Raw genomic sequence first — 24713 nt, forward strand, 5'->3', positions numbered from 1 at the left:
TCTCCCTCCTCCTCCTCTCCCTCCTCCTCCTCCTCTCCCTCCTCCTCTCCCTCCTCCTCTTTCTCCTCCTCCTCTTCCTCTGCCTCCTCCTCCTCTCTCCTCCTCCTCCTCTTCCTCTTCCTCTTCTTCTTCTTCTTCTTCCTCTTCTTCTTCTTTTCTTCTTCTCCCTCTTCTTCTAGAAAACATGTCTGGGTTCATCTGTTTGGCAGAACATTACTCCACGACCTCGCAATTCTAATGTTGAGCTAAAGCAGTCAGATACAAAATAATACACACTGTATGATTCCATTTATGTTAAATGCAAAAACAGCAAAACGAATTTGTAGTGTTAAAAGTCAGGATACTGGTTACCCTGAGGGGCTTGAGGTGGAGTAACTGGGAAGAGGTTAGAGATGCCGGTAATGCTTGTTTCTTGCTTTGGGTGCCAGCTACACAGGTGGTTTTATTTTGTGTACAGATTATGATTTATTTAACTTTCCATATGTATGTCATGCTTTAATAAAAATTGACATAAAAAGGACAAATTGCTTTCATTTAATCTAAAAGAGTCTACCTCTGATCAGGACTTTGGAAACCTCAAATGGCTAAACTATTACAACCTCCGCCCAAGTTCCTGCCCTCAGAGTGGCACATTGCTAACAAGAACCAGTACCACAGAGCAGACGCCCAAAGGTCCCGATCGGAACGCCTGGTGGCAGAAAGCCAGAGGCTTGTGGATGAAATTGGAAAGACTACAAGAAAATCTCAAAGTGATGTGAACAAGAAACTAGGTAAGAAAACATGCTTGGCATATTCGCGAACATGCTAGGATGAGGCTGATGAGCTCAGCTATAGTGTCATGTTCAGGTGTGGCAACATATTATTCTTGAGTATTAGAGAAAATCGAGTGTATTCCCCAGATTCTATGTTTAAGTTCACTGCCCTAAGATAGACACAAGGTAACCCAGTCTGATTTTCAGCCACCCATCATTCATTTATTTGTTGATTTGATGCACAGTTATTGAGCATCTATGGGCATGTATATACTACACATGAGGCATATCACAGGGAATGATCAGAATCTCTGCTTTGTAGGGGCTTTTAGCTTGAAGAGGATAAAGACAAAAAAATTAATCATCGGAATACAGTCAGCACTTCGTATCCATGGGTTCAGCCAATTGTAGGTCCAAAATACTTAGGAAAAAAATCAATAAAAGATAACAATACAACAATTAAAAATACATATAGAAACAATACAGTTCAACAACTATTTACATAGTGTTTGCATTGTATTAGGTATTATAAGTAAGCTGGAGATGATTTAAAGTATACTGGCCGGGTGTGGTAGCAGCTGCTGGGAGTCCTAGCTACTTGGAGGGCTGAGGCAGTAGGATCCAGTGAGTCCAGCAGTTAGAGCCCACCCTGGGTGATACAGCAAGACTCTGTTTCTTAAAAAAAATAGAAAAAGAAAGGAAGAAAGAAAGAGAGAAAGAGAAAGGAAGGAAGGAAGGGAGAGAGAGAGAGAGAGAGAAAGAAAGAAAAGAAAGAAAGAAAGAAAGAAAGAAAGAAAGAAAGAAAGAAAGAAAGAAAGAAAGAAAGAAAGAAAGAGAAAGAAAGAAGGAAGAAAGAAGGAAAAGAGAAAAGGAAAGTACATAGGAGGATGTGCATAGGTTAAATGCAAACACTACACCATTTTGTATAAAAGACTTGAGCATCCATGGATTTTGGTATCTGTCAGGGACTCTGGAACAAATCCTCCGAGGATACCAAGGGACAATTGTATAACCAGATAGGTGCTGGGGTGGGGGAACAAAGACAGGGGTGGAGTAGACATGAAACACTGGAAAAGTTTTTCTAGAGAAGAACATTTACTTGAGTCTTAAAAGAAGAGTCATTTCCTCTTGACAATTCCTTACTTAAAACAGTACTTATTTATATTTATTTAAATTTCTTGAGACAGAGTCTCGTGCATCACCCAGGCCAGAGTACAGCGGCACAATCTCAGCTCACTGCGATCTCTGCCTTCCAGGTTCAAGAGCTTCTCCTGCCTCAGCCTCCCGAGTAGCTGGGATTACAGACATACGCCATCACACCTGGCTAATTTTTGTATTTTCAGTACAGATGGAGTTTCACCGTGTTGGCCAGGCTGGTCTTGAACTCCTGACCTCAGGTGATCCGCCTGCCTCAGCTTCCCAAAGTGCTGGGATTACAGGCGTGAGCCACTGTACCTGGCCTAACACAGTATTTAAAAGGTAGTGTTCTTTAGCAAAGATCTCAGGAAAGCACATTAAAACAAAAGATAGTGTCCTTAAATAATCAAAACAAAAATAAACATAAAACAAAACAAACAACCAATATCTCATAAATGCCAAAAAGGGATTAACCAGGGGTCACCAACTCAGCTATCTACAGGGACCAAGCAGGTAGCATAGGGGTTGGGTGTAAGGCATTAGGGTTTAGTAGAGACTGTGGGGACCTGGAGAACATGTGCCCCATCTAAGGAGGAAGTTACTCAATTTCAACCCATTTCTTCCAAGAAAGAACATGGGCCCAGTGTTGCCTAATTGTTCCATTTTTTTTTTTTTTCAAGAAAACCTGGAAAGCTGGAATTTATTCACGTTTTCAATGTTGGTAACTGATTTAATTTATTTATAACACTGGGCCAGCTGTACAAACACATTTGTGGATCAAACCTGGTCTGAGGACTGTAGTTTCTAATTTCCAATAAACTAAACTTTCATTCAGGTCAGCAACGTTACATGTTAGGCTCTCCTTATAGGTTGATCCTTACATTGATACCACCCTGTAGATAGGCCTGTTCTAAATATTATTCTAAATAATAATAGGTAGGTGTTAAAAATGAGAAGGCACCTGGGTGTGGTGGCTCAAGCCTGTAATCCCAGCACTTTGGGAGGACAAGGTGGGCGGATCACGAGGTCAGGAGATCGAGACCATCCTGGCTAAAACAGTGAAACCCTGTCTCTACTAAAAATACAAAAAATGTATCGGGTATGGTGGCACGCATCTGTAGTCCCAGCTACTCAGGAGGCTGAGGCAGGAGAATCGTTTGAACCCAGGAGATGGAGGTTGCAGTGAGCCAAGATCGCGCCACTGCACTCCAGCCTGGGTGACAGAGCGAGACTCTGTCTCAAAAGAAAAGAGAGAAGGCATTATTCATTTTTACAATACTGTGTTTCAGTATATATGGGGAAAAAAGTGAACCTTCATTGACTCATTGAATCATTTTTAAAATTAGCCATTAGGCATTAAAAAAATCAAATATGTAGGAATAAATCTAGCAAAAGATGTGCAAGTGTTTTGCACTGAAAAATCATTTTTGCAAGAAATTAAAGAAACTCTTAGTAAATGCAGGGATTTATGAGTTAATGGATTAGAAAACCTAGTATTCAAAAGTGTTGATTCACTTCAAAAATTAATCTATAGATTCAATGCAATGCTAATGCAAATCTCAGCAGGTTTTATGGTGAAATTGGCAAACTGCTTCTAAAATTCATATGGAAATGCAAAGCATCAAGAATAGGAACTAGGCTGGGTGCGGTGGCTCATGCCTGTAATCCCGGCACTTTGGGAGGCCGAGGCAGGTGAATCACCTGAGGTCAGGAGTTGGAGACCAGCCTGACCAACATGGCGAAACCCTGTCTCTACTAAAAGTATAAAAGAAGTAGCTGGGCATGGTGGCGTGCACCTGTAATCCCAGCTACTCAGGAGGCTGAGGCAGGAGAATCGCTTGAACCCGGCAGGCAGGCGGAGGTTGCAGTGAGCCAAGATCGTGCCACTGCACTCCAGCCTGGGCGACAAGAGCGAGAAGCCATCTCAAAAGAAAGAAAAGAAAAAAATAGGCACAACTATCTTAAAGAAGAACACAGTTGGAAGACTTCTACCATAGGTACTGAGAGCTGTGACAAAGCTATGGCAACTGAGACAGCAAAGTCTAAGTGGGGAGAGACCTGTTGACCAATGAAACATGACAGAGTCCACAAACAAACCCACACGCATTCATCTGAGTATGACAAAGCAACACTACAGTGTAATGGGAAAAGGAGAGCCTTTTCTAATTGGCCAATTAGATATTCATATAAAACAATGACATTCTGGCTGGGCGCAGTGGCTCATGCCTGTAATCCCAGCGCTTTGGGAGGCCAAGGCAGGAGGATCACGAGGTCAGGAGATCGAGACCATCCTAGCTAACATGGTGAAACCCCGTCACTACTAAAAATACAAAAAATTAGCCGGGCATGGTGGCAGGCGCCTGTAGTCCCAGCTACTCTGGAGGCTGAGGCAGGAGAATGGCGTGAACCTGGGAGGCGGAGGTTGCAGTGAACCGAGATCGCGCCACTGCACTCCAGCCTGGGCGACAGAGCAAGACTCCATCTCAAAAAAAAAAAAGACATTCCAACCCCTAACTCGTATTTTCTTTCTATCTATCTATCTATCTATCTATCTATCTATCTATCTATCTATCTATCTGCAAATCTAAGTGGAATGTATATCTAAATGGGAAAGGTGAAACAATCATCACTTAGGGGAGAATATCTTTATGATCTTTATGACTTGGAGAAGGCAAAGATTTCTTATTCTTAAGCAGGACTGAAAAGAGCCATTCATAGGAAAGAAAAATAATACATTGAACTATATTAAAATGAAGAACTTTTGTTCAACAAAAACACCTCATTAAAAGGCTAAACAGCAATCTAAAGAGTACGAGAAGATATTTGCAATATATGTATCTGACAAATCCATATCCAGAATATATAAAGAACTTTTAAGAATACAAAAGAAAAAGACAGATAGCTCAATAAACAAATGGACAAAACCTTGACAGACACCTTACAAGTGAGGACATTCAAACAGCCGATGAACATGTGAAGAAGTGCTCTAATTTTATGAGTCATCAGGAACATACAAATTAAAATCAAGTTGAGATGCCATTATACAGCCATGGAATGACTACAATTCAAAAGAAGGAAGAGAACAAGAAGAAAGGAGAGGGAAGAGGATGTGGAGCAACTGGTACTGTCATACTCTGCTGGTGGAAATATAAATTGCTATAATCACTTTGGAAAGCTTTGGCAGTATTGACTATAGTTGAAGATATGCCTACTTTTCACCTGGTTATTCTACCTTTAGAGTTTTATCATACAGGAATACATGTTTACCAAAGATATATGCTGCAATGGCCAAAGGAGTGCCATTCGTGATGGCCCCAAACTAAAACTACCCACATGCTCATCAGCAGTAGGATGGATAAATATGCTATACTTTACAGCAAAGAGAATGAGTGGCCTACAGCTATATACAACACTACAGATGACTCTTACATACTTAGTAAGATGTTGAGTGAAATAAATGACACACAGATGAGTACATGCCATATCATTCTATTTATGTAAAGTAAAACAAACCAAATAAAAGGGAAAAATTAATCTATACTGTTAGAAGTCTACCTTGGCGTGTGGCATGATAGGAACTGGAAGAGAGACCTCCTAGGATGCCAGTTATATTCTGTTTCTTGAGTTCGGTCTGTGTTATATGTGTGTGTTCACTATGAAAATACATTGAATTTTATGATTTTGTGATATGTGTACTCCTCTATAGGTTTTTGATATTTCAATAAAAAGTTAAAAATAACTTGCAAGTACCTGTGCTGGTGCTGATGATACAGATACACCAGACTGGTGCTTGCCCTTGGGGAGCTTCCAGTCTGAAAGTAGAGATGAGTCCAGTACAGGATACCCAGGATACGGTGTGATTCATCCCATAAGTGGCACCAATAAAGCACCGTCAGATTGGAGGAGAGGGCAAATCACTTCCAACTGGTCACATCCAATGACTACTCAATTTCCCAATCTAACGCTCACTTAGTATTCATCCGCTTGACCTCTCTACAATACTGGATGCTCAAAACTGGATGCATCCAGTTACTTTTAGAATTCTATGGCACAAATTTTTCCTGATTCATTTCCTTTCTCTCTGGCCATTTCTTCCTCTTCTCTATTGTTGATGCTTCTTTCCCCATTCATTTCCTATTGGTGTCCTTTAGTATTTTGTTCTTGGTCTTCTTAGCTTTTTCTTCTCTTCCCTCTATGCAATCTCTCTTGATGACCTCATTAGAAATATTATCACTCTTTTCTTTGTGTTATTGGTTTGCAAACAGAAGTCTTCAACTCTAATTTCTCATGAGAACTTTTTGGGGGAAATAAAGAACTACTTGCTATATATTGCCACCTAGATTCCTTCAGGCACCTCAAAATAAGTATATCCCAAGATGAACTCATGACTGTCCTTCAAAACTTGCTTCTGCTTCTGTAGTTCCCTATCCTGGTTAATGGGACCGGAGCTCATTCATTCATTCATTCATCCTTAAAATAGGTCTGACCCTGTGCTAGATGCTTAGGAGTATAAAATTGAAAAAGACTGATACATTCTACTATGCAAGAGAGACAAAACACAAGTAAAAAGACAAGTAACTAAAATTATTGTAAGTTGCTGGTCTAGATGAAGGCAATGACAGTAAAGATGGAGAGAAAAGGTGCTCGATAATATGTATGTTGGATTTATGAATGAATTTTAACAACAGAAGTCAAGGAGATAGCTTGGACAAAATAATAAAGGCAGGATGAGTGTGACATTTATGGGGAATGAGTAGAGAGGTCCAAGTTGATGTATAGAGTACGTGAGGAAGAGCAGCATGATGAAGACAAGAGGGAGATGAGGCAGGGCCAAGCCTGAGGAAGACCTTGAACTTGGAAGGTTCAGTTCAGTGGGTATCCTGTTCGAATTTAAGAGGTAACGCTAGAAATCTGGAAGTAATCACATAAAGATGGGTAAGGGGAGCCATAAGGGTAGATTAGATTACCCAAAGAATGTATTGAAAGAGCAGAAAAGGGCACATGAGTTGAAGAGGACCAAGAGAAGAGCTGAGGAACAGAAGTTCAGGTGGAAGAACAAAAAGATGAGACCAAGGTTATGAAAGCCAAAAGATGAGGTTTCACAGGCGAGGAAGTCTTCTATTGTATCAGTGGTTGTCTAAATGTCAAAGAGGCTGAGAGCTGAGCCAAAATAAATTTGGACTGGTGACTTGAAGATTGGTGACCTTTGAGATAAGAGATGTCCAGTAGGGTAGCGGAGGGTACACAGTGGAGGTGAAAATCAGTTACAAGGTGTCAATGGGAAGACGCTAATCTATGTGGTGGATTCAGCACATGCATTTGTCTTCTCTTCCTTTTAGAATTGCAACAAAATAGCAGTAAAGAATTAATAACAGTAAAGCTAACAAATAATAATAAAGCCATGCCCCAAGCATGAGAGAGATTGAGACACACACACACACACACACACGCACACACACACACAGAGTTAAAGAGGAAGCAACAGTAAACAAATGATGAAATCAAGATTTTAGAAAGCAAAGGTCAACTGGTAACAGACCTAGGGACTGCAGAAAGTCAGGGTGGGTAGAGAACAATAAGAAGCCAGTTGATTCGTGCTACAGAAATCTTGCAGTGCTCAAAACTGGATGCGTCCAGTTACTTCTGAAGCTGAAGGGTCAGGATAGAACCAGAAACAAGATTGGTTGAAAGTCTTTAAAAAGAACTTCCTCTTCACTCTGGCTCTCCCTCACTCCAGTAGAAGGTTAAAGGTTAAAGGGTTCAATGAATGTCTACTTAGTGATTCATTCATTCCTGCGTCTACATAGTAATTCTTCCAGCTGGTTCCTAGGACACTGGTAGCCAGGTTTCTACCCTCAGGAAGGAGACTGGAGGACTTCTCTGCAGAGAAAGTAGAAAGTAACTGGCCCAAAAGGAAAGATCTATAGATATTAACATTTGAGGATTCTCCAGCAAGATGCCAGGGTCTCACCTGATCACTCTGTACAGTAAACCATTCTGGTTGACAAGCACTGTCCCTGTAGACAGCATTTCCAGGTAGCACTTTAGCATCTCGGTCTAAATCAGATGATCACCAAATAATCGAGGAAAGTCACTAACATAGCAGACACCAAAACAAATAATCAAAGACACAGAAACTCAGCAGACAGACAGTGCATAGAGAAAAAGAAGAAATATACTATCAAATCCATCAAGAATTTAGAGAAGAGATTGCATCCTTGGGATGTGCAGAGGAGTCTTTAAAAAAGATAACATTTGGAGAACAAGCGTTCTTAGAAATTAAGAATATAAGAGCAGGAAAATCTTAGAAATCAAAAGAAGTGTTGAGAATCTCCAGAAAGTGGGAAAAAAGGACAACAAAAAAATAACAACAAGGAAAAGACAAGAAAATTAGAGGATCAATCTGGGAGGCTCAATAACTAATAGGAGTTTCAGAAAGAGTATATAGAGAAAATGGAGAAGATATGGTGGAATCCCAGCACTTTGGGAAGCCAAGATGGGAAGATCAGTTGAGACCAGGAGTTTCAGACCAGCCTTGGCAACATAGAGAGACCCTTGCCTCCACAAAAATAAGAAAACTAGGTGGGTGTGGTAGTGTGTACCTGTAGTCTCAGCTACCCAGGAGGCTGAGGTGGGAGGATCTCTTGAGCCCAGGAATTCAAAGTTACAGTGAGCTATGATTGCACCACTGCACTCCAGCCTGGGTGATGGAGTGAGATCCTGTATCTAAAAAGAAGAAGATGAGGAAGCAGCATCCTAGGCCTGACCCAGGAAACCATTTTTTTCTCCTAGGCCTCTGGGTCTGTGATGAGAAGGGCTGCTGTGAAGATCTCTGACATGCCCTGGAGACATTTTGCCCATTGTCTTGGCAATTGGCATTCAGCTTCTTGTTACTTATGCAAATTTCTGCAGCTGGCTTCAATTCCTCCCCTCAAAATGGGTTTTTCTTTTCTACCACATGATCAGGCTGCAAATTATTTAAACCTTTATGCTCTGCTTTCCTTTTAAACGTAAGTTCCAATTTCAGATCATCTCTCTCAAATTCAAAGTTCCACAGATCTCTAGGGCAGGGGCAAAATGCTGCCGGTCTCTTTGCTAAAGCATAAGAAGAGTGAACTTTGCTCCAGTTCCCAATAAGTTCCTCATCTCCATCTGAGACTACCTGAGCCGGACTTCATTGTCCATATCACTGTCAACATTTTGATCAAAACTATTCAACAAGTCTCTAGGAAGTTCCAAACTTTCCCACAACTTTCTGTCTTCTTCTGAGCTCTCCACACTGTTCCAACCTCTGTCTGTTACCCAGCTCCAAAGTCACTACCACATTTCCAGGTTATCTTTATAGCAGTGCCTCACTTCCAGTACCAATTCTCTGTATCACTCCATTTTCACAGTGCTATAAAGAAATACCTGAGACTGGGTAATTTATAAAGGAAAGAAGTTTAATTGACCCACAGGTCCACATGGCTAGGGAGACCGCAGGAAACTTACAATCATGGTGGAAGGCGAAGAGAAAACAAGGACCTTCTTCACATGGTGGCAGGAGAGAGAAGAGAAAGTGAAAGGGGAAGAGACCCTTATAAAACTATTAGATCTCAGGAGAGCTCACTCACTATCAGGAGAACAACATGGGGGAAACTGCCCCAATGACTCATTTACCTCCCACCAGGTCCCTCCCTCAACAGGTGGGGATTACAGCTCGAGATGAGATTTGGGTGCAGACGCAGAGTCAAACCATATCAAAGGGTATGTCTGGCATGTGGCACAACAATTAAATAAGTTTGACACCAGTGTGAAATTTCAGGACACTAGGAAAATGGAAAGATTACTAAAATTTTTCAGAGTGGGAAAAACAGGTCACATACCAAGAATCAGGAATCACAATGGCATCAGACTTCTCAACAGAAACTCCGGAAATTAGAAGGAAATAGAGGGACACAGTCACAATTCTAAATAAAAAAGAGTTACGAACTGTAACTCAGGGCACAGCCAAATAGAATGAAATGGTGAGGATAGAATAAAGACATTTGCGGACTTGCAGGTTTTCAAAAACTTTACCTCACATGCATCCATTTCTTAGGAAGTTACTGAAGGATATGTGTTAGCATACTGAGAGAGTAAATCAAGGAAGAGAAAGAAAACAATCCAGGAAACGGGACAGCAACACAAGAAGAATGAAGGGGATTCCTGGAAGCAAAGTCATAGGATGATAGCTACACAGCAAACTAGAGAGCAACCAATCCAGCAGAAGATTGCGGCAGGAGAAGATGCTCTAGGAGAGACGTCTCCAAGGAAGAAAGAAAACTGATAGCTTACTTGATGGGTTGGAATATATTAAAGGCATATTGAGAAAAAGTTAATAATATAAAGAAAGTGAAGCAATCACTATGCTACCCATTTTGCTATCTCATAACGTCATGTTGTAAACCTCAAATATATACAATAACATTTTTTTAAAAACCAGGGTCAGTTTATGGAAGTGGAAACTGACACTACAATACAAGCAGTACATTATGACTTTTAAGATTCAAATGCCGAACTACTCATTATCAGTTAAATATATATAACATATAGTTTTCCTAGTATAGTAATTTTTTACTTATAGTGCCTAATAAATCTGCCTTTAATTATCATTTAAAAAGGAAAGTGAAGCAAAAATGCCATTTTAACCCCTCCCCAAAACAGAAAATTTTATAAGAAAAGAAATGTATCACAGTGTATGATAGGGCTCAGGTGTGAATAACATTTATATATTTATAAAATGTAAATAAACAATAAGTTTACTTATGTATTGTTTAACAAAATGGTGATACAACTATATTGGGAGATGGAAGTATGTCATGTGAGTTGGTTAAGAGCAAATCATTATCTTTCATCCTAGGAAATCAACATATAATATCAAAACTGATAATGAGTGAATAGCAGTATAAGCAAATGTCAGAAGAAGTGATAAGCATGTTTAAAGTGGCTTCCCCCAGAAGGTGGGCATGGGTGGGGACAGGTCAGAGAGTTTCAACTCTTTGTGATACTATTTGACTTTTCAAACAACACACATTTATATCTTTGATAAAATTAAAAGTTATTAAAAACAGTAGGCACCAAAGAACTAGTGAGCGTAAAATGACACATTTGATGTGGACTGTAAGAAAATATATCTTCCTTTCCTTCCTGCAAATAAACATTTAGAAAGATGAAAAGATGCCCCAAGTAGCACAGTGCTAAGAGGAAAAGAGCATATCACAGGTAGTTTTACAACAGTCCTCAAGTTGCTAATTCAAATGTTAGCTACCTTGGGATAGATTAACCCTAGTGTAACTTCCCTGTGTGCTTCAGAGCAGAGACTCGAGGAAGTCCGGTTCTGGAAGAAGGAGTTAGATGACAAACTTGAGCAGCTTGTGAATGTAACCGATGATCTACTCCTATATAAGATCAGATTGGAAAAAGCCCTGGAGGGCTTGAAAGAGCCTTTGCACATTACTGAGACGTGCCTGGCATACAGGTAGGAGCGAAGGTCCTTCAAATGATTCACGTGTTGTGACAAATGAGATGCTGGCTGTGTGCGATGGTGAGTTAGAAATGGCAACTGAGCAGGTGTTCTTTTAGAGCCTGAAGTTATCCCGGCATGCCCCTGGTGCTGGACAGGGCAAGGGGCACTGGACTTAGTTCATGCCTCAACTCTGCTCTTGAGTAACTCAACTCAAATATATGTTAGGACTAGGTTTGGCTGTGGGTAGCAGAAAACTCTAAAATGACATTGAATTTCAAGAAAACGATTTCTTTCTCTCTTACATTTAGAGTCTAGAGATAGTCAGTCCAGGGTTGGAGTGGTGGGCCACAGTTTTAGGGTTCCAGGCTTTGTCTATCTTGTTGTTCTACTGCACATGGCTTTCACTCTTAATGTTACCTCATGGTTTAAGATGGCAGCTGGAGCTCCAGCCATTGTGTCTACATTCCAGCAAGTAGGAGTAAGTGGGGTCTGACATTCATCACTTCTATTTGCATCCTGTTGACTAGAACTTAATCACATGGCCACACCAACAGAAGCTGCGAAATGATTGGCTTTACTTTGGGCAGCCAGGTGCTCAGCTAAAATTCCAGGGGTTCTGTTGCCAAGGAAGAAGGTGAGAACAGGCAGTACAGCTCCCGGGGGACAGTATGTCTCTCCCATGCTGAGTCACACGGAAGCACTTTGTAATCCAGACAGCACTATATGAAGGTGCTTTTAATTAGTGTTTCCCTCCTCTAAATGCAGTGAGTAGAATGATCCTTTCTACTCTGGGGTGATGCTGGTTTCCGGACCTGGGTCCTGCTGCAGCCCTAGCTGGAGTGTCCTAACACGTCTTCATGCTGTTATCATAGTCCCCTATAATCTAGTGCACCCTCCACGCCGGCTGTTCAGTGAACTTTTCCAAATGCAGATTTTTTTCAGGTCACCGCCATGCTTAGAATCCTTCAAATCCCAATGACGTCAAGATAACTTTTAAGCTTCTTAGCTTAGCAAACCAAGGTTCATCACGATAGAGCCCCCAGTGACCTCTCTGGGTCCGTATCTCGTCCCCAATAGCAGGATGTGCTTAGGTGTGGGGAGCTCCTTGCAGTTTCTCAAATGCACCATGCCGCTGTCTTCCTGGAAAGCCCTGTTCCTTCCGTAAGCTTAACCAGGACCCTTTGCAGGAACCAGACAGCAGTCTCCCCAGCCAGATTTAGAAAGTCTACGCAGCAAAGAGAAATAGCAGCTCATCAAAGAGCTCAACACCCAGTTGGCTCAAGTCTAAGTCTAAAGATAATGATAACGTAGAGACTGCTAAGTTTATTAAGCATATACTATGTGCCAGGTATGGTAGTTTATGCTTTTACAGCTCATTCGTACTGTGCCACAATCCTATGAAGTACTAATAATGATCCCTATTTTACAGAAAAGGAAACCAAGGTACAGGTAGGTTACATAGTGGCTAAGGGCATGCAACTAGTGAGTAGGGGAACCTCCTTTCCAAGCACTATCATGCAGGTTGAAAAAGAGCAAAACGTCATGCAGCAGGGTCAGTTTGGGAGGAGGACAGCATCATGGCTAGAAGCACAAGTGATACACAGTTCCGTGACACTGGGTAGGTCACTTAATCTCTCTGAAACTCAGTTTCCCCATCAGTACCTGAAAGGGCTAAGAAAGAATGTTTATATATAAAAAGCTTAGCACAATGCCTGTCACAGAGTAAGTGCTCACTGGTGGAGGCAATATTACTATTGGTGTTATTACTATTAATAGTTATTACTATGAAACGTCTTTTTTTTTGAGACGGAGTTTCACTCTTGTTGCCCAGGCTGGAGTGCAATGGCGCAATCTCGGCTTACTGAAACCTCCACCTCCTGGGTTCAAGTGATTCTCCTGCCTCAGCCTCCCGAGTAGTTGGGATAACAGGCATGCACCACCACTCACGGCTAATTTTGTATTTTTAGTGGATTCAGGGTTTCTCCATGTTGGTCAGGCTGGTCTCGAACTCCCGACCTCAGGTGATCCAACTGCCTCAGCCTCCCAAAGTGCTGGGATTACAGGTGTGAGCCACTGCGCCCACCCTAAAACATCTTTCTATATTCAATTGTTTGACTAAACATTGAATGAGGATCAAGGAAGGAAACAGGTCTTTGAATTTATTATTATCATTTTAAACTTTCTTCTTCTTGGGAAAAAAGATCCATTTGGTTGCAAATCAAAATCACAATGAGATATCATCTCATGCTGGTTAGAATGGCAATCATTAAAAAGTCAGGAAACAACAGATGCTGGAGAGGATATGGAGAAATACGAACACTTTTACACTGTTGGTGGGAGTGTAAATGAGTTCAACCATTGTGGAAGACAGTGTGGCGATTCCTCAGAGATCTAGAACTAGAAGTACCATTTGACCCAGCAGTCCCATTACTAGGTAAATACCCAAAGGATTATAAATCATTCTACTATAAAGACATATGCACACGTTTGTTTATTGCAGCACTATTTACAATAGCAAAGACTTGGAACCAACTCAAATGTCCATCAATGATAGACTGGATAAAGAAAATGTGGCACATATACACCATGGAATACTATGCAGCCATAAAAAAGGATGAGTTCATGTCCTTTGCAGGAACATGGATGCAGCTGGAAACCATCATTCTGAGCAAACTATCACAAGGACAGAAAACCAAACACTGCATGTTCTCACTCATCGGTGGGAACTAAACAATGAGAACACTTGGACACAGGGCGGGGAACATCACACACCGGGGCCTGTCATGGAGTGGGGGGAGGGGGGAGGGATAGCATTAGGAGATATACCTCATGTAAATGATGAGTTAACGGGTGCAGCACACCAACATGGCACATGCATACATATGTAACAAACCTGCACGTTGTGCACACGTACCCTAGAACTTAAAGTATAATTTTTAAAAATGCAAAGAAAAGGAAAAGAGAGGAAAAAGTCCATTTGGCATGTTTCAGACCAAGTGACCAGTCATCAATCAATTTTTCTTCCTTGTGTTTGGATATTTTGAAGTCACATAGATACCAACTAATACCTGTCACCCACTGCCTCATCAGATGGATCGGGTGACACTCAAATCAGTTGTTCAGGTAGTTCTGAGTGTGCAGACATTAGCCAGTGTTGAGTCACCTCGTGTTGCACGTGTTGGCTGACTGGCTGCCTTTCCCCCTGCCAGGGAGAAGCGCGTTGGCATTGACCTGGTGCACGACACAGTGGAGCATGAGCTGATAAAGGAGGCTGAGATCATCCGGGGCATTATGGCTCTGCTGACCCGTACCTTGGAGGAGGCTTCCGAGCAGATTCGGTATGACTCTTCGGGCTGCCCTCCACATCTCCACTGGGAATTTTGAGAAGAGGCAGTGTCCACAAAAGCTGGGCTTCATGGCACAGAAAGAAAGAGGTTCAACACTCCCACTCCCACTTTGTGTCCCCAGATCGCCCCAGCACTCAGGGTAAGAGCTGGCCACATCCCTCATACATGGCAGCCACCCTCTGGTAAGGGTGGGGCTGGAGCTGGATTTCACCCTGGTTATAGGCTGGAGGGCGCTGGAGCCCACTGGCGAGGCTGACCCCTCACACACAGGAGGCTGCAGTGGTGACACTGGAAAGTGCCACAGTAGAAGGGGGATCTCTAAGTCCACGTTTGGTCATGTTGATTTGTCACCGGGCATCAAATGGTGTATGAGTGAGTGTTGGGGTGATGGGAGTCGAGGTGGGGCAGTACTGTCATCCTGCACCAGACCTAGCTGCAGCTTCACTTTCCAGGACCTCCCCAAGGACCTGTGGGTGCCACCTGGGCACTCCAGAGGCAGAAACCCAGTTTACTTTCTCCCTTCAGGATGAACCGCTCTGCCAAGTACAATCTTGAGAAGGATTTGAAGGACAAGTTTGTGGCCCTGACCATAGATGATATCTGCTTCTCGCTCAACAACAACTCACCAAACATCAGATATTCTGAGAACGCCGTGAGGATTGAGCCAAAGTGAGTGAGCCTTGCCGTCTTCCTCCCTGCTGGTGATGTCCCAGTGCTTCTCAGACAGGCAAGACCTAGTGACTCATCCTTGCAGCTGGCTGAGAGCTTGGAGGTGGTGGGCTTGGGGAAAGGCGGTGTTGAATGGTGACCTTGACATTGGGCCCAGAGGCTCCCGATCCTCCAGGTTAGGCCCACTAAGAAAGTCTGAGATAAAACCTTTAAACCTTTAAAGACTAAAACAATTTATTCCTTTATCTATACATCTTTTTAACAAGTAAAAGAATCTAAAAATGTATAAAGAGCAAGTGAATTTTTCTCCTTTCCATTTTTTTTTCTTTTCTTTTTTTTTGAGATGAAGTCTCGCTCTGTCTCCCAGGCTGGAGTGCAGTGGCGCGATCTCGGCTCGCTGCAAGCTCCGCCTCCTGGGTTCATGCCATTCTCCTGCCTCAGCCTCCCGAGTAGGTGGGACTACAGGTGCCCGCCACCATGCCCGGCTAATTTTTTGTATTTTTTAGTAGAGATGGGGTTTCACTGTGTTAGCCAGGATAGTCTCGATCTCCTGACCTCGTGATCTGCCCACCTCGGCCTCCCAAAGTGCTGGGATTACAGGCGTGAGCCACTGCGCCCGGCCTTCCCTTTCCATTTTTACATCCACTGAGATAACTGGTGTTAGCTGCATGTTCATACAAACATATGTACATATGCACTCATACACATACGGTAAACTTTGTTTAGTTTATAAAAATGAGATTATACTATGTACCTTTTCTGTGACATCTAATTTGCATTTTTCAGTTAACATTATATCACAGCCTAACTCACTCTAATTTTTAAAACCTTCTTTTTGAAATAAAACATATATATAGAAAAGTGCACAAGTTCAAAGCATTCTCATTGTTAGTTATCTTTTGCTGTATAATAAATTATCCCAAAACTTTGCAGCTTAAGACTATAAACATGTATTATCTCATGGTTCCTGTGGGTGGGGAAGCCAGGCCCAGGCTCAATGTCTTCTGAGGTTGTAGTCAAGCCAGCTGCTAGGGTTGCAGTCCATCTGAAGGCTTGACCCAGATGGGGTCCAATTTCGACCTGATTGTGGGTGATGGTGGGCCTTGATTCCTTGCCTTGTGAATTTCACCATGGGGATGTCTCATGACATGGCAACTGGTTTCTCCCATAATGAGTGATCAGAGAGAGAGAGAGAGAGAGAAAGAGAGAGAGAGAGAAAGAGAGAAAACCGATGACAGAAGCCACAGTCTTTTTATATCCTAATCCCAGAAGTGACAACCTTCTATTTGTGAGAGGCAAGTCAATAAATTCATACCATATTCAAGGTGAGGGGATTACACAAAGGCATGAACACCAGGAGGGGGGATCACTAAGGGCCATCTCAGAGGCTGCCTCTAATCACAAACTGAACAAGCCTCATATCACCACCAGGTCAAGAAAGAAAATATTATCACCATCCCTATCATCCTATCCTCTTCCAATCAATAGTTCCTCCCTCCATCCTGAAGGTAATAATGTTCCTGACTTCTAATAGGGTGGTTTTGCCTGAGTTTCATTAAACAGCATTATATGCTAGGGGTGTGTGTGTGTGTGTGTGTGTGTGTGTGTGTGTGTGTGTGTCTGGTTTCTTCCAATTAACATTATTGTGAAGTTCATCAGTGTCGTTCCAGAAGACAGTTCCTCTTCAAACTAGTAATTTATTCACTTGTTTATTTCAATCTGTATAGATGGATGATTTCTGTTTTATTCAGTGTATTATAATCTGTTACATTAGTATTTATTTTGATGCTCAAATTATCTCTAGCTGAGCGATCTCACCCAAGTTACTTCATTTTTCTGAGCTCAGTTCCCCTCATCTGTAAAATGGGGATTCGAAAAGTTAGCTCACTTGGCCATCATGAGGATTAAATGAGATAATGTCTATAAGGTGCCAGCCCAATGCCAGAGTAGGGAGGTTGCCCAAAGGGACAGCTATTGAGACTGACAGACCACCATTTGCTCTGCCTAGAGATAGGGAAACGTCCTAGGTGCTTCTGATGAGAGGTAGGTGTAGCTCATCCCTCTTCCCCAAGCCCCTTCCCCACCCCAAATATGCTGTGAATGAAAGCGTGGGGTCTGTTTCAGCTCTGTGAGTCTGGAAGACTGGTTGGACTTCTCCAGCACCAATGTGGAGAAGGCTGACAAGCAGCGGAACAACTCTCTGACGCTGAAAGCCCTGGTGGATCGAATCCTGTCCCAGACAGCCAATGATCTGCGCAAGCAGTGTGATGTGGTAGACACGGCATTCAAGAATGGGCTGAAGGATACCAAGGATGCCAGGGACAAGCTGGCTGTTCATCTGGCCAAGGTGAGGTCCCTTGAGGGAGCATGGAAGAAGAGCAGATTCAGGAGGTTTCACCATGGAAAACAAGAATGCCCCCTGGGCCTGACCGCTAGAATTCTGGGCTTGGGATATTGGGTTAACTCGTGGGTAAAGGTCATTCCTATCTCTCCAGCTTAGCGGCAGGCTTTGCATTTTTGGGGACTGGAGTGGGACTTTGCCCCACTCCGGGCCTCCATTTTCACTCACTGCTGCAGAGAACACAAATGCAGAGGACAGAACCCTGAGGCTTAGGGGCTGGCTGCAGCTTTGTGCCTGGCTGTCTTCCCACTCCAGTTGCCATTCCTCCATATGTGAAATATAGAAATGGACGACATGCTCTCACGTGTCCTTTAGGGCTCTGAAGCTACAGGAGTCAATGAAGTCAGTTTCTCCAAACCTGGTTGTAGCTTTAGGACTCTAGCCGGTCGTTCCTCCTGGTTATCCAGTGTTGTGCTGGTAAACTGGCCCTCAGAGGGTGTTTTAGTCCACTTTCACACCACTGGAAAGAGCTCCCCAAGACTGGGTAATTTACATAGGAAAGAGGTTTAATTGACTCACAGTTCCGCATGGCTGGGGAGGCCTCAGGAAACTTACAGTCATGGCAGAAGGTGAAGGAGAAGCAAGCACTTTCTTCATGAGGCGGCAGGAGACGGAAAGAGTGCAGGGGAAACTGCCACTTTTAAAATCATCAGATCTCGTGAGAACTCCCTCACTGTCATGAGAACAGCATGGGGGATGCTGCCCCCATGATCCAATCACCTCCCACCAGATTCCTCCCCCAACATGTAGGGATTACAATTCAAGATGAGATTTGGGTGGCGACACAGAGCCAAACCATATCAGAGGGGGTTAGTATTTGTACTGCAAATACAATGTGGGAGCATTTGTACTACAGATGTCGGCAAATTCTACGGATTAGGGTCCTTCTTGTAGAATTTGTCGGTATCTGTAGTACAAATACTCCCACACTGGTGGACTTCAAGCTACCCATTTCAGCAGGTCACTGGCAGTCCACCCTACACTTTACTGCTGGTGCAGCTGAAACAGAGAGGGGAAGGGCCCTAAGGCGGCAGCAAGGGAGTGGAGCCCAGGCCTTCTCAGCCCCTGAATCCCTGTCCTGTTGCCACATCCTGAACACTCCCTCCCGGAACTCAGAGCCCAGCTGCGGACAAGATTTATTTCTGTGATGTGCCAGAGAAACCAGAGTATCATCGAGGGTGAAACTGCAATATTCAGCAAACGGAGAGGTAGACTAGCCTAGTGGAAATCGGTAGATACCAGAGCCAGACATCTTGGGTTTGAATTGTGGCTTCAACACTTGCCGTGGGACCTTAGGGAGACCCTGAAGCCCCCTGCTCTTTTTTTTTTCTTTTTTTCTTTTTCTTTTTTTTTTTTTTCAGACGGAGTCTCGCTCTGTCGCCCAGGCTGGAGTGCAGTGGCCGGATCTTGGCTCATTGCAAGCTCTGCCTCCCGGGGTTTACGCCATTCTCTTGCCTCAGCCTCCTGAGTAGCTGGGACTACAGGCGCCCGCCACCACACCCGGCTAATGTTTTGTATTTTTAGTAGGGACGGGGTTTCACCATGTTAGCCAGGATGGTCTTGATCTCCTGACCTCGTGATCCACCCGCCTCGGCCTCCCAAAGTGCTGGGATTACAGGCGTGAGCCACCGCACCCGGCCAGCCCCCTGTTCTTTAGTTTCCTCCTTGATAAAATGGGAAGAAACAATAGTTTTCTCCAGCCAGGGTTAAGTTAGACAACTCATATGAAATATTTAGAACAGTGCCTGGCATGTATACATTTCACACACACACACACAATTTGCATATATGATTAACATATAATATCATACATATAAATAATAAAAATTAGTTGATTGATGATGATGATGATGTTAGCCAAGGAATACTGCAGAGGCTTCCTGGTGGAATAAGAACTTAGTATAGGCCTTGAAAGACGGATCTGAGATAGGAGAGGAGCGAGGAGGGGAGAGCACTGAGAAGAGAGGAAGAGAAGAGGCTAGGGAGCAGAAACAAAGACACACTCGTAATAAAACAATAAAATAAGATGTCATGGCCGGAGCGTGGTGGCTTATGCCTGTAATCCCAGCACTTTGGGAGGCCGAGGTGGGTGGATCACCAGAGAGGTCAGGAGTTCACGACCAGTTTGGGCAACAGGGTGAAACCCCGTCTCTACTAAAAATACAAAAAATTAGCCGGGCATGTTGGTGGGCGCTTGTAATCCCAGCTACTTGGGAGGCTGAGGCAGGAGAATCACTTGAACCCAGGAGACGGAGGTCGCAGTGAGCCGAGATTGCGCTACTGAGCTCCAGCCTGGGCAACAAGAGCAAAACTCTGTCTCAGAAAAAAAAATAAAATAAATAAAAATAAAATAAAATAAGATATCACTGTATGGTGATACATGGTTGGAAAACTGTCAAGTTATAAACATGTCACTGTGATTTATAGTGCTCTGGGCAACGGTGCAAAGCCATGAGAACATCACATACAGTGTGTCACCATGACTTAACTCTGCCATGGCAGTTCAGAAGCAATAATAAATAAATGAATAAGCATGGCTGTGTTTCAATACAGCTTTATTGATGGGCATTAAAAATTAATTTTATGTAATTTTCACATGACAATATTCTGCTTTTGTTTTTCTCCCCAGCCATTTAAACATTTAAAAATGCTTAAGACAATGAAAACATGAACCACACACTGGGAGAATATATTTGCAAAACACATATCTGATAACGGATTATTATCCAAAATATACAAAGAACTCTTAAAGTTCAACAATAGGAAAACAGACCAACTAAAAAATGAACAAAAGATCTAAACAGACACCTCACCAGTACAGATATACAGAGGGCAAGTAAGCATACGAAAAGATGCTCAACGTCCTATGTCATTAGGGAATTGCAAATTAAAACACCACCTCTGCGCCTACAGAATATCCAAAGCACTGACAACCCCAAATGCTGTTGAGGACGTGGAGCGACAGGAACTCTCATTCATTACTGATGAGAATGCAAAATGGTACGGTCCCTTTGGAAGAGAATGTGGCAGTTTCTGACAAGGTTAAACATATACTCTTAGGATTCAGCGATCTCCTTTCTTGGTATTTACCCAGATGGGCTGAAAACTTATATTCATACAAAAAACCTGCATATGAATGTCTATAGCAGCTTTATTCATGATTGCCAAAATTTGCAAGCAGCTAAGATAGGTGAATGGATGGATAAACCGTGGTACATCCAGACAATGAAATATCATTCAGCACTAAAAGGCGTGAGCTATCAAGCCATGAAAAGACAGAGAGGAACTTTAAATGCATATTGCTAAGTGAAAGAAGCCAATCTGAAACTCATACTGTAGGATATGAATCATGATTCCAACTATATGACATTCTGGGAAAGACAAAACTATGGAGACGAAAAAGATCAGCAGTTGTCAGGGTTTGGGTGGGTGGTGGAAGGAAGGAAGGATCAATGGGAGCAGCCCGGGGGGTTTTAGGGCAGCAAAACATATTCTGTATGATATCGTAAAGGTAGATACATGTAGTTATACATCTGTCAAAACCCGTAGAATCGGCAGGGTGTGGTGGCTCATGCCTGTGATCCCAGCACTTTGGGAGGCTGAGGCGGGTGGATCACCTGAGGCCAGTGGTTCAAGACCAGCCTGGCCAACATGGCAAAACCCTGTCTCTACTAAAAATACAAAAATTAGCCGGGTGTGGTGGTGCATGCCTGTAATCCCAGCTATTTGGGAGGTTGAGGCAGGAGAATCGCTTGAACCCAGCAGGCAGATGTTGCAGTGAGCTGAGATCGTGCCATTGCTATCTAGCCTGGGTGACAGTGTGAGACTCCGTCTCAAAAAACAAAACAAAACAAAACAAACAAACAAAACCCACAGAATGTACAACACAAAGAGTGAACCCTAATGTAAACTGTGAACATTAGTTAATAATAATATATCAATATTGGCTTATCAATTGTATTAATAACAAATGTACCACACTAATGGAAGATGCTAATAATAAGGAAAACCTAGGTAGGGGGGAGAAAGCATATGGGAACTTTACTTTCTGCTCAATTTTTCTTTAAACCTAAAATGGCTCTAAAAAAAATGAAGACTATTACCTAAAAAAACTTCTTATTTCAGTCTGTACAAAAACAGATTGCAGACTGGATTTAGTTCATAGGCATAGTTTGCTGATTCTTGATCTCACTCGTAGCAGCAGTAGTTTTATTATAAGTGTATTGTTATCTGTGTATTTTGGATGGTTAAGGTATTTATAAAATTTAAGAGATTTGGACTGTTTCTTAAAAATTTCTTTAAAATGTATAATAATTGTTTTAACCTTATGATTTTAGTTGAAAATTTAAATTTGAAGACAGCATTAGAATGTTTAAGAGAATTTAAAGCATCATCGTTTTTTACTAATTTGTTAGATTGACAAATCTATTTAAGAACTCCAGAGGTCTTATTTGTTAAGATAATTCAAATCTTTTAAAAAGTTATATATCAAATTTATAAATGCTGCTTTAAATAAATAGCAAAGGACTTTAAGTAAGTTTGAAGTGGGAGCAATTATTAGTCAAAATCAGCTTAAAGTAATTGCCAATATCTGCTAAATTTAAAAATTTAAAAATAAATAGAACTGGACTTATGAAAAGCTTAAGAAGTGTTTAAAAAGAAGCTTAAGAAAGTCAAGTGCAATTTCTGGACCTCATTGGGATATAATTTGGACAAACCAACTCTACCAAAATATATGAAACAATTGGTGAAATTTCATCACTAAATATTATTATAATATTAAAAAATAAGTCTTTTGTCTCTTTTTTCAGTGTGATAAAGATATTGTGGTTATGTCAAAAGAAAAAAAGAATCCTTATGCCTAGAAATACACACTCAAATATTTAAGTGAAATATTTAAAAGGAGATAATATCTGGGATTAGGTTTAAAATAACGAAGCTGATGGACAGCAGTATAGATGAAGCACGATTGGCCACATACTGCTCATTGCTCAAACTGATGATGGATATACGAGGTTCCTTAGTCTATCTACCCTAGTCTATCTACTTTTGTGTATATTTCAAAAGTAGATGTACAAGCTTTTAAAAAATGCTTAATGAAGAAATATATTTTAAACCAGTTAAATATTAATTTTGTTAAAACCAAATAACTTAAAAGTAGTCTTTTTATTTTCTTTTCTGAGACGGAGTCTCAGTCTGTCCCCCAGGCTGGAGTGCAGTGGCGCGATCTCGGCTCACTGCAACCTCCACCTCCCGGGTTCAAGCAATTCTCCTGCCTCAGCCTCCTGAGTAGCTGGGATTACAGGTGTGTGCCACCATGCCTGGCTAATTTTTGTATTTTCAGTAGAGATGGGGTTTCACTGTGTTGGCAGGCTGGTCTCGAACTCCTGACCTCGTGATCCGCCTGCCTTGGCCTCCCGAAGTGCTGGGATTACAGGTGTGAGCCACTGCGCCCGGCCTAAAAGTAGTCTTTTTCTGTGCATAAAGTCACTCACAAAAATAACAACCAAACTCAGACCGAACTGCTTCTTTCCCCAGGCTTCCAGAGGACAGAGCTGGTGCTAGCAGGATAGGAGTGTGAGGAAATAGGCAGCTTTCTGGTCACGATACAAAGGTACCCTGTACCAAGGCGAGCAGGCGGCTTTGAGCAGCAGTGACATCCCCACGCCAGCCAGGACTTTGCTGAGGTCATTCTTCTGTGGGTAGATGAGGTGACAATGGCCCGTCCTGCCCCTTGAGTCCATAAGGTTCTAAGTCTGGGTGAGTGACCTTGCCCACCAGCAATCACTGCTTTAGGGAAGAGAGATCAGACTCACTCTGGCATGCTGCTTAAGAAGAAATCCGAAGCTCCCTCTTCCTAACTTACATGATCACAACGCATCTGCTGTCAGCTGTTGAGTTTTGAGGAGCACAGCTTGGCCTCACCTACTCTAATCCTTTTTGTAAGGTCATGGAGGAGATTGCTTCCCAGGAGCAAAATATTACAGCTCTTGAAAAAGCCATCCTTGACCAAGAAGGGCCAGCCAAGGTGGCTCATACGCGCTTGGAGACCAGGACACACCGGCCGAACGTGGAGCTGTGTCGTGATGTCGCACAGTACAGGCTAATGAAGGAGGTTCAAGAGATCACCCACAACGTTGCAAGGTAGGTTAGCAGCCAATGGACAGAGGGCCTTAGGGTCTTAGTCCCAACCTGGATTTCAAGTAGAGGCTAGGTAGTGACCGGCGGGCTGAATGAAGCCAGCCTGCTCTGTGATGTTTGAGGAATCCCCGCTACAGGGCAGTCTCCACCACCTCCCGCCAAAATTGTTGATGTGGGGAAAATGGATCCCAATATTGAATGATTCTACAGAAGCCCAAATCCAGATGTTTAGGTCAAATCTGCAGTTTTAAACATCAGCATTTCATAAGGTGTCAATGTCATGAATCTGGCCTGTGGCCACCAATTTGAAATCTCTCTCTCTCTTTTTTTTTTTTTTTTTTTCAGGGCCTTTTCAGTATGCATTTTATTCTAAAATTAATGAGATCTCTGTCTTCATGAGGAGAGAGGAAGGGGAAGAGCACATGTCAATTTGGCTCCTGCACTGAACACTGGGGAACATTCTTTCCCTTGAAAAAGCAATGCATAGAGAGAAATGATTCTCTTCTGTTCTTCCTTTTCTCCCAGATTAAAGGAAACTTTAGCCCAAGCTCAGTCTGAGCTGAAAGGGCTGCATCGCAGACAGCTTGCCCTGCAGGAGGAGATCCAGGTCAAAGAGAACACCATCTATATCGATGAAGTGCTGTGTATGCAGATGAGGAAGTCCATCTCACTTCCGGACGGGGAAGACCAAGGGGTCTGGGCCGGGGGCCTCCGCCCTGATGCTGTCTGCTAATAGTAGGGCTAGTTCCAATTCTCATTAAACCACATCGGAAACAGTA

At 42.6% G+C, this 24713-nt stretch overlaps 1 protein-coding gene across 1 annotated transcript in view; it reads left to right on the forward strand.

Annotated features, from left to right (window-relative positions):
* The window catches only part of TEKT1 (tektin 1), a 25565-nt gene extending 852 nt beyond the window's left edge, over positions 1-24713 (forward strand). The window contains exons 2-8 of the mRNA XM_011994641.1: positions 564-770; positions 11223-11388; positions 14586-14714; positions 15249-15392; positions 17517-17739; positions 23741-23937; positions 24460-24713. Coding sequence (XP_011850031.1) covers positions 581-770; positions 11223-11388; positions 14586-14714; positions 15249-15392; positions 17517-17739; positions 23741-23937; positions 24460-24667 — 1257 coding nt within the window. The 5' untranslated portion in view covers positions 564-580 and the 3' untranslated portion in view covers positions 24668-24713. The remainder of the gene's footprint in view (positions 1-563; positions 771-11222; positions 11389-14585; positions 14715-15248; positions 15393-17516; positions 17740-23740; positions 23938-24459) is intronic.

The sequence above is a fragment of the Mandrillus leucophaeus genome, unplaced genomic scaffold (genome assembly GCF_000951045.1).
Source record: "Mandrillus leucophaeus isolate KB7577 unplaced genomic scaffold, Mleu.le_1.0 Scaffold46, whole genome shotgun sequence".
Classification (NCBI taxonomy): domain Eukaryota; kingdom Metazoa; phylum Chordata; class Mammalia; order Primates; family Cercopithecidae; genus Mandrillus; species Mandrillus leucophaeus.